Here is a 17,614-nt window from a genome sequence, read left to right on the forward strand (position 1 = left end):
GCGCCTCAGCACAACTTTGGTGTGTGTGTGTGTGTGTGTGTGTGTTTGCATGCATGTGTATGACAGACCGTTGCAATTTTTTTTTAATTGGGGAACCTAATGGTATTGTGGCATTCTCAAATGGGTATATTCCTACAGGTCTCAAGATAACAGGATTCTACTACAGTTCATTCTAGACGCTGGGCCAGATAGCCAAAGTACAATTAACAGGACATTTCCCCAAAGAATATCTGTTCTCATGGACATTCAAAATCTGTGTGAAATGGATTTCCAGAAGGAGAAAAGTATTTATCTACAACTTCAGGACTCAGGAGACATGTTTCGATATCTCCCAAGAGGGCAAACAGGTACTCAAATCAGCCTGTTGTTGTATGTGGCCTCAGGAAAAGCAGGTGGGTTACCCTACGAGGCCAACTCTTTGCTTCCTGGCCTCTGAAATTGGCAGAACTCTTAACATAGTACAAAAGCATAAGTTACTCCAGGCAAATAGTTAGCTGTGTGCCAAGCCCACCTATGATTTTGGCTGGGCCAGCCAGCCCTTTCTAATGAGGGAATGTGAAAGAGTAACTACGCAGCCACAGACAGGAACCAGGGGCCAGATTTCCACTCTCCACCTTCCTACAGCCACAAAAAAGTTTTTGCATGCTTAGAGGAGAAGACGCTTAATGTCTGTCATCACAGGATGTGTCGAAAACACTCAAGCAACCTACGGTCTTAGAAGAGAATACCTCTGGAGGTCATACATGAATCTACACAGGTGGTAAAACTGTATAGAACCTAATACCCCCCCCACACACACGTGAGTACAATAAATATAGGAATATGGGAATATGATGGGTGGACTGTGTTCATGCAATGTCGTAGTTGCGATTCTGTACTGTAGCTTTACAAAATACCACCGCTGAGGGGAAATTGGGTAAAGTGTACAGGGGATTGTTCCATATATTTTCTTACTACTGCAAAGGAATTTACTATTATAGGAGTTAAAAAGAAAGATAAGGTTATATTGGCTGGAATCTGGAGTAGAGGAGAAAGAGAGAAAGTAAGGGAGTCTAATTTTTCTCTCTACCAGAAAAAGGGCAAGAAAGAAACTTTTTTATTTAAAAAAATACAAATGTGTAAGGTCATCAAAATGTGCCTTTCTAGTTCGATGTTTTTCCTGTCTTGGAATTTGGAAACAATGGGGAGGGCCCTCCTTCTGATCTTTTTTTAGGGGAGAAGAAGAGAGGTCCATAAAATCCAAACCATGTTGGGAGAACACCAAGTATCTCTACATCTGTACCCCCATCAGCTATTTTTCATTCTGAATACTTCCAAATGTCACAATATTACACATAGTTTACCAATTTTGCATTAAGTTAAAAGTCATTAATCCCATAAGAGATTTTATTATGATTCATGAGCATGGGAAACCTCACTGTAAACCAATGTAATCATCTTTTGTAGATTAACTGGAGCCTGGAACTGCATTCCCTCACATCAGCCTCGGCTTTCACTATGGGTTTTAATTGGGGAACGACGGCTATGGTGGTGTTCTCAAATTTAGATATTCCTACTTGAGGTCCAGAGAGAGACAGGAAAAGCAACTAAATTTATTGAGCACTCACTATGTGCCAAGCACTGTGTATTGAGCTGCCTAGCCCAGGAAGGGTGGGACCCATGTGTGGTGAGGGTACAAGCTCATGCCCCAGACATGACATCACACTACCACTCTGCCCACTCCGAATCACTGACTTAGGAGGCCAAAAACGATTACATGATTCAGTGGCTAAGGTCACAGACAGCCATGGAGGAAAGGGCCCCAGGGAAGCAGCATCTACAGATCCCCAGTGGACAGCTGGATCACTGTGGCTGGTTTGACTGCAATACAGAAACATGTAACATAATCAACAGGGAAGTTTCACCAAAATCCACTCTCTGCTACCCAAACTTGAGTTCTTTCAGCCCCATAATTAAACATAAAATCACGCTGAATTGAGGCAACAAAACAAAAAATTAATATGATACAAATAGGGCAGAAAGCTGTTTCTATAAATGCTAATTGTATATTCAATAGGTTTTTTTTTTTTAAGAAGACAAAACACATAAATATTCATTTAAATATTACTATGTCCACTCTACTTTCTTTCCCTCCAATTTTAACACTCTTAGACGGCCCTCATAGCTGAGGCGCTTGGCATTCCTACTGGTTTCCTCCAACACCATGTCCTCAGCTCCCCACACATCAGTCTATCAGACCAACATCCCCCCTGAGAGTGTATCTCTGCAGAAATGGATTGTCCTTTACTGCCTGGGATCACTGCGACCTCCAAGGTCACTTCCACTGTAAGCGATCCTCCATGTCCCAAAGTTCCCTTCTCATCCAGATATGTTTTGAGCATGCCATTCTTCTGTTTGGAACTCAGCTGTGACTATCTTAGGAGACATGGATCTATAACGCTCTCCTTTAATGTCCATCACTTGAGCCATCTTTCCTGCTCATCCACTTCTCCTGGGTGGCTTCACCCCTTTACTCACATTTTGATCAGCTGGCGCCCCTCTTAACCTCACCCTACACTGCTCATTGACTCACTCTCTCTGCACACAAGTGTAATCGTATACTGTCGGAACTGTTTTACTATATGTCACTATACATCTGAAAGTTGTCCATTTTAGCCTTGCAACCAAAAGAGCAGATGAAAATGGGAATAGAAAAAGAGCATAGCCTCCTAGTTGCTATGTAGGACAAGGGTGAGGCTGAAGACGGTGACCTAAATTTTAAAAGTTATATAAACAACAAGGAATTTCATTCCCCCTATTATAAAGTATTAAATTTTAATTGCCGATTATATTTACTGCTATCACTTTGTGACTGTATGGTGCTTTGTGACCCATAAATTACTCCTTACGTTATCCTAACTACAGCCCAGAGAGGAAGCTTCAGGAAATACGATACTTGCCATCCCCATCTTACATATGAGCACATAGGCTCAAGGGTGTTAAGTGACTTATCCAAGGTCACATAGTTACAAATTCATTAACTCAGAAAGCAAGTCAGATAGACCTTCCATTGAAACCTAGCGTTCCATCTGAAGCCTCGTTTAGAACGAAGATTCCTAGTTTAGAAAAGCAGGACAAAGTCAGAAATATCTGGGAATGTTACCATGGAAAAAAAAAGCTGACTTCATACATTCTCACAGGCTTTAACACTAATGATATAAGGTATTATATTTCGTGCATTTACTAGGAGCTGGACACTTTAGCTAAAACTGCAAGGTAGGGAGTATGAGCTGTGTTTACAAAAGAAGACATTGAGGCTCAGAGAGGCAATGATGGCTTAAGCCTGGTAAGGGCTAAGGCCCAGACTCAAATCCAGGTCTGCTAGGACCTGAAGTGTGTCCACTTTACACTGCACCACGTAAGAAGAATTATTTTGAAGAGTAACATACCAGATGTTCTCTATCACCACGAAGAACAGCACAAGAGGAAATGGACTGAAAACCACCCAAGGAGAAATTTAGGTTGGATATAAGACCCTTCTGTGGGGGCGCCTGGGTGGGTCAGTTGGTTGCGCGACTGCCTTCGGCTCGGGTCATGATCCTGGAGTCCTGGGATCGAGTCCCACATCGGGGTCCCTGCTCAGCAGAGAGTCTGCTTCTCCCTCTGACCCTCCTCCCTCTCATGCTCTCTGTCTCTCATTCTCTCTCTCGCAAGTAAATGGAATCTTAAAAAAAAAAATAAAACAAAAAAATAATAATAAAAGACCCTCCTGTGACAGGCAGGGTGTTTAAATTTGCACACCATGACCAACGGTACTCATGACATCTTTCTAGACAGCTTTTTCTCACATGTAAAGAGATTTTCTACCAAAGATAGTTTTGAGATTGTTAAGTAAATCAATAGAAACATTTTCTCAGGCTCAAAAATTTTATAGAAAGATAAAACCTCAAAATAAGACACCTAAATTTTCACTCAAAATCTTAAGGATATAAAATGTCAACTTCTCAAATGGGGGGGCACTAAATTTTTATTGGAACATAATTACTTAAAAGAATAGGAAATAGCAATGATGAATACATACCACATTATAAGAATCCTGGGCAGAAAAAAAAATTCAGTCACAAGGGAATTCTTCTTCATACTGTGACCATGTATGGCCAAACCCTCTCAAACTATACAGTCTAGGAACATCGAACATCCTATTAATCCCATAATGTACATAATGAACATAAAAGCTCACTCACTTCATCATAGCAGGAAACAATGTGGTACTTACTTACTGTATGGCATGAATTAGTTCTCTGTGAATACTTAGGAACCCTTAAGAGGTTTCAACAATGCAAGTTAGATAATAGAACAGTTTTGTTCCCATAGGTTTTAACAACTGAAAAGAGTCCCAGTGATATCCCCTGAGATTAGTGATTTAATGGCAAAGCAGATTAAGACTATGTATCAGACTAAGTCACTGTTTTATTGTTTCAAAAATTACAGACTTTAAATGGTTTTTGTGTAACTCATCAATTGTCTGAACAGGATGTGTAAAGCAACACACAAACTCCTAAACCTGACTGGTTCATGGATAAACTTTAACGTCCACAAAAAAGTAGGCTACCCTGGAAGAAGCGCATGTACCTCTGAAACAAATAATACATCATATATTAAAAAAAAAGAAGAAGATAGTAGGAAGGGAAAAATGAAAGGGGGGAAATCAGAAGGGGAGACGAACCATGAGAGACTATGGACTCTGAGAAATAAACTGAGGGTTCTAGAGGGGAGGGGGGTGGGGGATGGGCTAGCCTGGTGATGGGTATTAAGGAGGGCACGTTCTGCATGGAGCACTGGGTGTTATATGCAAACAATGAATCATGGAACACTACATCAAACACTAATGATGTAATGTATGGTGATTAACATAACATAATAAAAAAAATAAAATAAAATGTATAACCTTAAAAAACACACACACACACTCACAAGATCTACTAGTGCCTTGGTTTGATAGCCTGGAAAGGAGCGTGCTGTACATAGCAAGTCCAAACAGAACGTCATTAAACTCTATCCCATTGCTATGCAAGGAATTCCAAGGGGGTGAATTAGGGTTGGGAATGAGTTCACTTTCACCCTACACATATAGGAATTATATGGTCCAAAGACAGGGGAATAAGAAAGGAGAATAAAGTATGTAAAATCAAACTTTACTTACTCTTACACAAGAAATTTAAAATTTACTAAGAGCACAGGAGAATGAAAATGTTATAGGATGGACAGTATTATCACATATTGCCTTTCCATTCTTTCCGATAAACTCATAAGGTGTGCACCCAGCGTTGGGTACTACTCAGGGACTGTCAGCCTCAGGAGAACGGGATGGGGGCGGGCACAGAGATGGTCATGTGCATACCGTCCAACTCCATCAACTGAGAGCGATGCTTCATCCATTTCCATTAGGGAATTTAGAGAACATTAAAGTCGGGTCACCTAAGAGGATAATGGTAGGAAAGAAAATGTAGGGACAGAGATCCTGTAATAAGGAAATGATACTCTAGGATCAGCTTCTGACATGCACTGGTATATGTCTTCTCTGACCTCAAGATTCATTTGAACAGTGAATGATAAAAGACTGCAAAACAAAGGCTTCTTTATAGAACATTATCAGCTATCATTTTATGATTCCCTATTCCTAAACATAAGGTAATTCCTTCACCTCCCTGGGCTTTGGTGGTTCCTGGAATAGGGTGCTCCCTCAAGACTGAAAATACTTGGATTGTCTGGAAACTTGGCAGGCCTGCACTTCCTTTATTGGTAATGTTAATGCTTAAACTTCCAAGTTATGCGACATTGCTACCTTTGTTATTCCGACTGTGGAGCCCTTACCCCTTTGGTGGTATAAAACCTAGGATATTAGATCCCTCCCCCACCAATGAATCCTTAGTTGTAAACCTCCCTGCTTTAAGTGGGGTGCTTCCAAATGCCCCTGAAAGAAGTCAAAGAAACAAAGAGTTATTAACTGATTTTCCTTTTCTGCTTCTTTTCATGTGAACACTCAAAATTAAGAGCAAAGGACATGAGAAACAGGCAATTAAAATAAGTTTTTGTAGGAAAAAGAAATTAGAAACTACCTGAGAAAATTATTCTGTGAGGTTCTGCCAACAAAGCTTTCTTCTGTTTTTCTGATGATCCAAAGCTGTGACAGAAATTCTTTGAAGGTACAGCGCTAGAGTCTATTTTGGAAAGCAGAACGCTATTTCCAGGAGTGAGGGAATGGAAAGATTAATGTAGGGCAAGGCATTCAAAGTCTGTATCGGGCCTGGGTGATAGTGGCTCACAGCTTACTTCTTCAGTGGAAAGGCATAAGCTGGAATTTGAAATTATTACAAACACTGCCTTGATGCCTATGGGTTAGTACTTTTAACCCCCTTGTAGCCTCTTTGAAAGTACAAATCACCAGATTAAAAAAAAAGAAAAGACAAAGCATGCGATTCAAAACCACATTCATAGTGGAAAACAAACATCCAAAGACCATCATTTATACACAGTAAAGAAATATTGTCATTCGATTCAGCCAACATTTATTAAGTCCTGCTACGGGCCTGAAACTATACTAACATCACCAGTGATGATTTACTGTGACACGGTGAATGAAGTTTTTTTGGTGGCTTCTCATTGAATTCTTACAAAATAAACCTAGGAAATGAGAACTGTTATGACCCTTTGTTTTACGCACAAGAAGACCAGAGCTGACGACTGAGCAACTTGCTCAGTCTAAACCCGCTGACTGAACGCAGGCAGTCTGAGCTCTTAATCATTTGCTGAATTTCCTTCTAGGTCTTAGGTGCTAAGGGTGAAGGGATAAATATGATATGCTTTCCACTTTCAAGAGCTCATTTTTTAAATACAAAGGGTAGCAGTATCCAGAAATACTAAAGTACACGATTAGTAGCTCTGACACCAGGTGATTTTAAAGTTATCTGATAAATTAGCATGAACAGAGAGAAAAAAATTAGAGCAACGTACGTTGAGGCAGTGGCCCAACAGAATTATCCTGATCTTTCTAATTCCCTTTCCCCTCCTTCTTGGAGCCAATATTTAGCAATTAAATACCTATCTTTTTAAACCTGTACTGACCAGGTAAAATTTGACTCCTTATTTTGATAGATTAAATATGTGTACATTTGATATTAGCCTGGATGTTTGCTGTGGTGATACTGAGAGATTGTAAGCTCAGGCCCACTCGTACAATTAATTCATAGGTTATATGTAGAGCTATATTCAAATAATGACATAGAGTGTCATTAGGATTTGGAAAGCAACACAATCATTTCTATGGAAGGACTGTTAAATTCTGAAGAGCTCAAAATACTTGAAAACTGGAATTAATTTAGCTTCACAGCATCTGAAGTGCAGAGGGGGTAATCCAAGGGGCTGACACCAGGTTTTCCTTTTTGGTCCCCAAGACTGTAAGTGCCCCAAAGGCAGCCCCCATCCATACTGTTGGCCTCGATAACCCCAGGACCTAGCACAGGACTTGATCCACAGTACTGTCCGAAGACTTGAGTAAAATGTTTAGATAAATGGAAAATTGCAAAATCAAAGGGTCTTGCCTTTGCAGCCTTAGGGTTTACGTGGTCCAGCCAAACAAGAGAGAAGTAAATAAACAAGTAAGTAAACAAAAACAGTGTCCAAAACAGTCAGGTGAAGCATCCGAATCTTGATTTTCACTCAGGTCCTGATCTCACGGTCGTGAGATGGAGCCCCGCACTGGGCTCCACGCAGAATGTGAAGCCTGCTTAAGACTCTTTCTCTCCCTTTCCTTTATCCCCCCTCTCTCTCAGAACAAAAAAACAAAAACAAAAAACAAAACACTCTGTCTAAGCAGTTTCTTGCATGTCTGTGTTGTCCATCTTACATGCTTAGCCTTCTGTAGGATACTATGTTCAACCAGACACTCAAAGTGCATTTTCTGGGTAAATGCATTGAAATCACAGCACAAAGTAATGACAAGGCTTCCCTGGGTCCTACAGCAAGGATTAGCTATATGATCTGTTCACACCCAAACAGGACTCTTTGAGCATCACGAGGCAATCTCCCTCTACCTGAATTTAAAGAACTATCATTCCACAACCTGAGTCTAATGTAAGAGTAGGTTTAATACAATTCTTCTGAATCTGAACAGGGGGCAAAAGCCTGCTAACCCAAGTTTGATTTGCAGCCATTCAACAATACTGAGGAAATACAATAAAAAAAAAAAAGAGACCTTTGCTTCCCATAGCATCCTAAAAAAGACATCATACTTCTAAAATCACATTGATTATAAAAATGAATAAAGAATGAGTGAGAAACAAATTTCAGGGTCGTGGCTACGTTGGATTACCCCTGAGGATGGAGTTTGGGTAGTCTGGATCTATCAAATCGACAACTAATCTGAAAACCTTATGTCTGCCATTACACCCCACCTCTTCCCCCGCCGCCCCCGCCCCCGCCAAGTCTTTTACCAGAGTTGACCCCCTGTTTCTGGCCCTTCCCCCCATCTGGTGGAGGTGCTAATGAGTAGTGAAATGGCCAAAGGGCAGGCAGCAGGGGGAGCTGGGAAAACAAAGCAAAGAAGGAGACAAGAGGCTGGATCATCTACAAACTCAATAATCAGTCCCTGGGTAACAGAGCTGGCTGTGGCAGTGAAGATTCTTGGGTTTTACAACCCTCAATGCTTGAGAGTCATTAGCTACAGAGAGAATGTTCCCGTCAGGGACTTAACCAGGAGAAAAAGCATGGGTAAACTGAGCAACCTGCCTAAACGTCTTCAGCTCACCAAAACACAGAAGTCCTGCTTTTAGTCCAAAGTAGAGACAGGAGGCTCGATTCAATCCCATCAAATTGAAATTTTGCCAAAAATGGTTAAATACTTGTGTCAAATATTGAAGAGTTTAGAATAAGGAATTCCTGGATTTAAAAAAAAAAACTTAAAATAAATGCAGATACCACCCTTAAAAACAGAACAAAAATATTTTCTTGAAGTATGGGGTAGTTTTACCTATGTTGCCTAGTAAAAAATACACACACACACACACAGAGACAGCATATTAATTGTATTTATCATGAGAATTTCTAATAGTTTAGAAATATATACTGCCATCATAAATACTTTGGGTAAACATAGGTAAATATGTGTATAGTGGTATGGATAAAGTCTTAAATATCTTTAACTATCATATAATTTCATATTCTTTGAATTCCATAACACCTGACATTTAATTAGAGCAGAATTGAGATAACTGTCTTAGGATTTTACTGAGCTGATTATTTTGTGTAGAGAAATAGGACATTTATCGGAACAACCTCCTTCTATAATTTGCCACTCAGTCAAGTGGGACAAAAACCTGTTCTTCCTTGATTATAGTCTGATAAGACCACATGGTTTTTGTGGAACTGTGGTGGTATCACCTGAGTGGCAGACCCCAAGGTCAATGGCTGTATAGTCGTGAATAGCCAGGATCTGGTAGAAGTTGGCTATGCCAAACTGAGCAGGATGACAAAATAAGGCAGGTTATCGACCTCTTTTTTAAAGACTTCGTTTAACAGAATAATTAAGAATAGCATTTCAATAATCAAACAAGTAAAAAAGGATATTAATCTTGAATCAAAATATGAATGATCAAATCCAATTCTTGCCTTCGGAGTATGATTTATTTCTTAGTATTTTTATATTTAATCTTGCATTTTTGAAGAGTTATTTTAGTAAATTTTGCAGTAAGTTATTAAGAGAAAATAAAGTTAAATCACTTTTCTCCCAGAGAGTTCTATTAAAGTTTGCAAAGTACTCCATTTTTATCAGAAAATATGGCAAAGGAGATGGTTTCAGAAAACATGGCTTACCAGTTTTAAACACATTACATGCATCGGAAGACTCATATTTAAGTTACTGAGCATATAGCAAGGAGCCATGTGCTTTCGGGGAAACATCTCCATTTTTTAATGCTTGTTATTACTACAAGTTTTTAAGGGAAAATGGTTTTGCCTCCACACACTCCATTAGCAGTTCTTGATGTTATATCAAAGTCATTTCTTCCTCTCCGACTCCCATAAGAAAGTTACAAGTATCTGCAATATGCATTATTTGATATTTCTTTCTAAACATCAAAGTTATACTTCAGTTTAAACAAAGCAAGTGTTAAATTACAAATGGCTAAAAGTTAAAAAAGAAAAAAAGAGGGAACAAACATCTGGAGGGGAAAAGTCATGGAAATGAAAACCTAATGTTTGAACTTCAACATCAGATTCCCAGGTTCCTCAATGCACTAATACTTGGGATCTTTAGAAGAAATCCAAAGAGTTTTAATCAGTCTAGTTCATAATAGGTTTTATGCTGATTTAATTTCCTGTACTTGATCTTCACATCATCACTTAAGTTTCTAGATGTCTTCAAACTTGAAAAAACAAAAAGCCTTTGTTGCCTATCTAGAATCTTCCCATGTCTGACCAACAGCTGAAATTACATCACTTTCCTGTGCATCACAAGCTCTGAAAAGACAACCGCCTCTTCAAAAGAGATGGAATGGAAATGCATATTTTTACATCAGTGTACTGCACATACCCCATTACCAAATAAAGAGAACGAGCAACCCACCCCCAAAACAGCTGGGCTTCGTTAGTGACCAATCAAAGTTCAGCTTCAGCAACTCGTCCTTGATTCAATTTCTAGGTCAATCTCAGTATCTCCAGGGGGTTTGTTGGTTGGTCGGTCGGCTTTTTTCTTTACAAACCATTAATTCATATTGGGGCTATACTTCCCTTCTGTCCTGTTTCCTTTCTCATAAAGATATTCAGAAAACAAAACACCTACAAACATCTTTGTTCCTACTGCTTTATTCTTTATTATTCTATCCTTGCTTCTTTTCCTCCAGAAACACTTCCCCAAGCAACATCTGGATGGAGCCTTTCATCCTCCGGGTTCACATCTTCTTGAGCCTTCACTCCATTCTCTAAAACTTTTTCCAACTATTTTCCATCACTAACTCTGTTCTGCAATAAGCTCCCTTCCTAGGCAAAAACTGAGAAAGGCAAATATTAAATGCCTAGTCTCAACTGGCAGAAGGACTGACTAATGGAATTCTATGGAGATTCCAAGACACCAGCACATCTCTGGATGCACATATTGAGACACACAGGAGGAATCATACTTTTCAAATTGATGAACAACACATGACACCAAACCTCTACAATGAGAGGAGAGGCTTATAAGCTGCTATGTGCAATTTTTCTCTTAACTGAAAATAGATTTAAAATGTACTTCAGGATTATTTATAAGCAGTTCTTAAGCTTGATGATACTAAGCCTAGATACATTAAAGACATAATGATACCACTGAGGGTGCTTGGTTAGTTGGATGCATGACTGTCACCTTGCTCCATGTGTGTGACTACTGGTAGCTAGCTATAAGTAAGTAAGGTTTAGGCTGTTGGTGGTAACTACATGAAAATGTACAGTGGAATTAATCATAGTATCTAACATTATTTGAGCACTTGCATGTGCTATGCCTTTTATTAAGCCCTTTGCATGGGTGATCTTATTTAATCCCCACAACAACTCTGTGTATGAGAAATGTATCTGTCTAACAACTATGAAAAATATGCTGCTCTTACCACCTTTTTAGAGATAAGGAAACCGGATCTTTTAAAGGTCATGTAATTTGCTCAAGATTCCACAGTTAGTCAAGTGATGGGCCAGAATCTGAACCCAAGCCATCTGAATCCAGATCCTGAGCTCCCAACTGTAAGACCAGGAGGAAATTTAGGTCCCACCTCTCTCTCCTTCACCTCTCACCTCCTCCACACCAAGACATTTTTAAAAAGTAGAAGTCCAGACTAGCTCATTGAAGTAAAAGATCCAAAATCTAATTCAAACTCAGGGGGTTGGGGAGGGCACAAAGGAGAATAAAGGAAAGACTAGAAGTGCTCTTAATCAAAGTCCAGTTAATATACTCACTGGATTTGCCAATGGTCCATTCCCTCGCCTTAAGCAAGACTGATGCAAGTTTCTCCCCTACTTCTATACACGTACTTTTGGTTAGTCAACTCCTGAGTAGCCTACCAACTGCCGATTCCAATCACGTCAGGTGAGAGGGTTACCCTGCAGATGTTTTTTTCCAGGCCTGTTACCTGACACCGTAAGATTTGTAGGACATCTTTTTAAAAGTGAAAGAGCTTTAAAACAAAACAAAACAGCTCAGAAGAATACAGGGGTAGCAATTCGGCTTTTTGGTCATGTACCTAGGAAATCTAGTCAGTTCAAAAATCTATCTCTACCACAAGAAAATCGGTGAACGACACCGTTGGAAAGAACTGAATTTACTATGAGGTCCACGCCCATTGCCTATGGAAAATACAATAATTTATTTCTTTAGCACGAGCTTTCCTGCAAAGAACGCCACTGAACTGAAAGCCTCGCGGTGGCTGGCTTCACACTCTACCCAACAGAATATATACAAGCAAAGAGGAAACACACCGTCACGAAAAAATACACAATTTCCTTTTATTACCTCTTCTGAGTAGAACAACTCTTCTTTGGGGACCAAGTCAGGGAGCCGTAACAGTTCACCACACAGTATTTTCCATTCTCACAGCCAGTAAAAATTAGGAATCACCCCCATCAATGAGGATGACCCAGTTATTCCCAGAAAGCAAGGGCCTCCACGGTGGATGTCTCTCATGGGCTTCTGATCCAGCATGAAGATCAGATGCCTGGAATCCATATCTCCCTCCAATGAGTAAGAATCCATTAAGAAAAAAAAAAAAAAAGCACCTAGGTCCTTGGCTGGAACACTGGCTGTGTAAAGATGAGTGGTGGGAAATAAAGCCATAAAGATAGGTGGGTGTAAACTGTGGGGGCCTTGAAAGCGCCAGGGCAGCTTGTAATTAATTCAGTGGCTGGCTGTGCAACCACAGAAAGTTTTGGAGAAAGAACGGTGACATGACTATAATCTACAGAGTTACTGGTGAACATTATAGGATACCCCAAGGGTAGACCAGGTTCAAGGTAGAATGACCAGCTAAGAGGCAAGCTATGGAAAGAATCTAAGTGTCCATCTACAGATGAATGTTTAAGGAGATGTGCGGGGGGGGGAGGGCGCGGTGTGTGTATGTGTGTGTCACATATGGGATGGAATATTGTTCAACCATGAGAAAGCAGGAAATTCGGCCATTGGCATGGATGGAATGTGAGGGCATTATGCTTAGTGAAATAAGTTAGAGGAAGACAAATACTGCATGATTTCACTTACAGGTGGAATCTAAAAAACCTGATTTTATAGACAGAGAGAGTGGAATGGTGGTTGCCAGGAGTGGAGGGTGGGGAAAGTAAGGAAATGCTGGTCAAAGGACACAAACTTTCGGTTATCAAGTCTGGAGATCTAGCATGCGGATTATAGTTAACAATGCTGTATTATATGTTTGAAAGTTGTTAAGAGAGTAGATCTTAAATGGTCTCACCACCAAAAAAAAAAAAGAAAGAAAGAAATGGTAATTATGTGAGGTGATGGAGGCGTTAACAAATGTTACTGCAGTCATCATTTTGCAATACATAAGTATCAAATCAACGCTTTGTATTCCTTCAGTCTACACAATACTGTATGTCAACTGTCTCTCCATGAAGCTGGGGGACACAGGAGAGGCCACACTTGATGGAAGCTCTTGTGCCCGTTAACTTTCATTGTCTTTGCTTACAATTTATTTCATTTGAGCAACATTAATCTCATGACTTCAAAGAACTTACCATTTTCTATTATGTTGCATTTTAGAAAGTTTATACAGGTCTGCCTTCTCAAAGTTCTGACGCTTAGAAATTGGCAGACTTGTATTTACATGTACGCCAATACCAACCTGGTCAATGGCGTGCTCGCTAGCATACAATGGAAGCAGCACTTTTTGACTTCTGAGACTAAGCAGCTTTATCCTCATCTGCCAGAACACTCTGGGAACCTTGAGGGTATGTCAGAAGGCAGGCCATCTACCCTGAGACCACCAAGCTGGAAAGGCCATGTGTGTGGGTGTTCCTGTGGACATTACCAGATGCACCCAGACTTCAAGCCCATCTTGCAAAAGCTCCAGACCCGTGAGTGAAGAAGCCTCCAGAATGTAGGCTCCTAGTACTGGAGTCACCCCCAGCTGCTTGAGTCCTCTCACTGAGGCCCCAGACATCTGGAAGCAGAGACAAGGCTTTCTGCTGTGCCCTGTCCATATTCCTGACCCAAAGAATCCATGAGCATAATAAAATGCTTTTTTTAAAAAAACATTAAGTTTTGGGGTGGTTGGTTCATCACTAATAGATAACGGGAACCATATGTACAACAAGAAAGGTGATAAACCCACCAGTTGTGGAGCCCACACTTGAAACATGATACTTAGGTCTGGGTGACATATTTCAAAAGATTCAAAAACAAACACACTCAGAAAAGAATAACAAGAATGTTCCTTTGGGGGAAAAAAAATGAAAGGACTGAAGATATTCAGACTAAAAAAGACAACAAAGGGTATGTGTTAATTGTCTTCAAATATTTGAAGGACTATCAGGAGTAAAAGTGAACACAATGACTCTGTATCTTCCCAGGAAGGAGGCCTGCTACAGGAAGGCAGGCAGAAGAATTTTCTAATGTTCAGAGCTTTCCAAGAAGGAAGAGGCAGCCTTAAGAAGTAGTGAGTTCCCTAACACTAAGGATCTCAAGCAGTCCAGATGATTACCACCTGGTAGGTAGGTTTGGAGAGAATTCATTTATTGACCAGAAAGTTGAATGAAATGCTCTTATTTTAAGGTTACATTGCAACGCGGAGATGTTTTTAATCTAAAGATCATCCCCATTTCCTTGTGCTAAGAAATCTAATCCCAACACATGTTGAGCAGAGGAAAAAAAAAATACAAGATGAATAAATTAAATGAAAGGCAATACCACAGTATAAATAGAAAGTGATGTAGAACTCTAGAGGAAAAGGAATGGCATACCAACAGGAAAATATAATCCAGCATAGCAGCAAAGACACTTAAAAAAAGATGAAGCATGAAGAATAAACCAGGGAAGAGAGAAAAGGACATCCAAAGATCCCTTTGCAGAAGAAACCTCGTATAGAGGATGTCCTTATCTTTCTTGAGAAATGGCTTTAGTCATTTTTAAGACTTTTCTCCTCTGTCAGTGGGAAAGACAGACCAAAAGAACATGGGTAGTGTAGCAGCAAAGGGAACAAGGCTGAAGTGGTAAAATGAGCGACGCTCTTCAGTGATCACTGGATTTCCGGCCTCAAGGAGCTACAGGATCTGTGTGCCTGTGGGATCAAGAGCACCTGCCTGGAAGCCACGGTCGCTAACGTCAGTCCGCAGGAATGACCACTAAGGGAAGCAAACAGATCTGAAACTAAAAACCTGGTTTCCTAAAAAGCCAACGTAAAAAGGAAAAACACAAGCCACCTCGAAAATGAGATGTGTCCAAAGCAAAAACCATGAAGGAAACAACAACAACAACAAAAAAAAAAGAAAAGAAAGAAAACGTTACAAAATTATCTCATACACATTTCATCTGAATTTTATCACCATTTGTAATCAACTTCCAAGGTTTCATAATACCCTTTAACCTTAGTTACTCAACCCACCGAACAAGTCATCTCATTGTTACCCCTGTTTGAAGGAAGAGTGGAAACTCTTTTCATGTTGATAAGAGATAGAAAGAGGAGTCACTCCCAGGAAAGAAAAGCATTGTGAGTAAACTCCTGGAGCCTAATGGTAAAGGGTGGTGATAATTCGGCGCTTGCCTTAACCCTTTCAAAGACTTATTGAACCAGAAGTCAGAAATACATGTAATTGATAAAATAAAAGTAATTTTCACTTAAAAAACGAAAAATAGAAAATTTTCATTACCAAAAAGAAAAAAAAGAGCCCAGAAATTATATCTGATTACTCACCCATTTCCTAGGTCTGCCTCTTGGCCGTTTTTCTCCAGTGGCTTCTGCTTTCTGCAAAATGAAAAAGGAAGTCATATTGTTTCCTACCTGACGTTATTTATAAGTGCTGCATCGAGGGACACATTCCAAGTAAGAATGTTCTGGTTTGCGATGAGGTATGGAGATTGCTTTAACAATCCCCTTCTCCATGAAGGCTCATCTTCTTCTCCATGTTGGAGTAGATCCTCCTTCCCGGGTGTTTCATTGCATGATGCACAGAGATATTTACGCATCTCTCACCCTCAAACACTCCCCTGGAATGATCTCCTCTGAAATGCATGAAAATGCTTTTAATAAGCCATTTTGCTTTTATTTCTATCCACAATAAAAAAAAATACTCCCACATAACCATAAATATATAAATTATATAAAATACTCCTACATATCCACAATATAAAAAAATACTCCCACTCTATCCATGATTTAGAAAAATCATGTCTCTTAAATGATTTTGTTTCCATGTCACAGTGAAAGTTATAAAAATTAAAACTGATATATTGCTTTACAACTTACAAAGCACTTCTACCTACATGGCTAATCAAAAGTAAGTCTAAAGTAAGTAAGAATACATAGGCTTTTAATGAAAAAAAAAAAAAAAACCCAAACATTTGCATAGTTCTACATAGTTAATTTCCTATTCCTTGCCAAAAACAATCACGTGTCAATCAATTCATTTAAAGCAGAGAGAGATTAAAAAAAAAAAGTTGGCAGAAATGGTCAATGTTTGTCCCTATGATGGAAACTAGGGGTGCCAAAAGTAGTAATTAATAAAAATGCATATTATTATCAACAAGTCCCCACTCAACACAGACCTGACATGAATATATTTCCAACTACCTTGAGAGTTTGTTTTATTGCTTCAAAGGAGATTTTTTTCTGGTATCACAGTTGTTTTTGCCTTTTGAATCAAATTTTAACATCTATAAAGTAATTTCCCTATGTTTATGACCCCTACTCCAATCCCCAAATACACCAAAACACACATACACACACACGACAAACATCTTCTATAAAAACATATGTTTATACTTTGCAGGATAAAGAAAAGTTAGTACACACTCTTCTATATATAAGAATCATCCCAAGGCTATAGAAACACAGTAATACAGGTAACCTGAGCCAGCATAAGTTGTTTTGCATTGTGCTTTTGTTACCTAAGTTAGCAGCCAGTAGGTACTTGGTACAGTGATATTAAAATTACCTGTTATAACTGTCTACACTGCCAAGTGAGAGTCTCTTCTTTCTCTCTTCAATCTGCCTTATAAAAAGAGATGGAGATAGATGATAGATAGATAGATAGATAGATAGATAATAAATAGATACAGATAGATACACACACACACACACACACACACAAAATAAGCCACAAGATTCCTCACAAATAGTATCTCCCTGACCTGGCATTACTAACCAACAGGTCCTAGGAATTAACCCAAATTCTGTATGATTATAATACTGTTAGTTCACATTTATTGAGCACATGTGTTATTTTCATCTTTAATCTTCACAACAGCCTTATAAGGTAGGTATTACAACTTCTCTTATTTTGCTGATGAGCAACTAAGTCTTAGATAGTTGAGGAAGGTCACACACAAAGGCGGTACAGGGCATGCCTGGGAGCCTGGGATTCGAGCCCCAGGTTCTGTTGGCCTCTAGAA

General features: G+C 39.5%; 1 protein-coding gene across 4 annotated transcripts in view; it reads right to left on the bottom strand.

Moving 5' to 3' along the window:
- The window catches only part of HMGA2 (high mobility group AT-hook 2), a 141,474-nt gene that overhangs the window by 110,758 nt on the left and 13,102 nt on the right, over positions 1 to 17,614 (bottom strand). For 3 of the 4 annotated variants that reach the window (XM_064590943.1, XM_064590945.1, XM_064590942.1), the window contains one exon: positions 15,918 to 15,968. The exons of the other annotated variant lie outside the window; for it this stretch is intronic. In XM_064590943.1, coding sequence (XP_064447013.1) covers positions 15,918 to 15,968 — 51 coding nt within the window. The remainder of the gene's footprint in view (positions 1 to 15,917; positions 15,969 to 17,614) is intronic. 4 annotated transcript variants of the gene reach the window in all.

This window comes from Mirounga angustirostris, unplaced genomic scaffold (assembly GCF_029215605.1).
Source record: "Mirounga angustirostris isolate CCGP_5_RB_7025 unplaced genomic scaffold, mMirAng1.0.hap1 SCAF_5, whole genome shotgun sequence".
NCBI classification, from domain to species: domain Eukaryota; kingdom Metazoa; phylum Chordata; class Mammalia; order Carnivora; family Phocidae; genus Mirounga; species Mirounga angustirostris.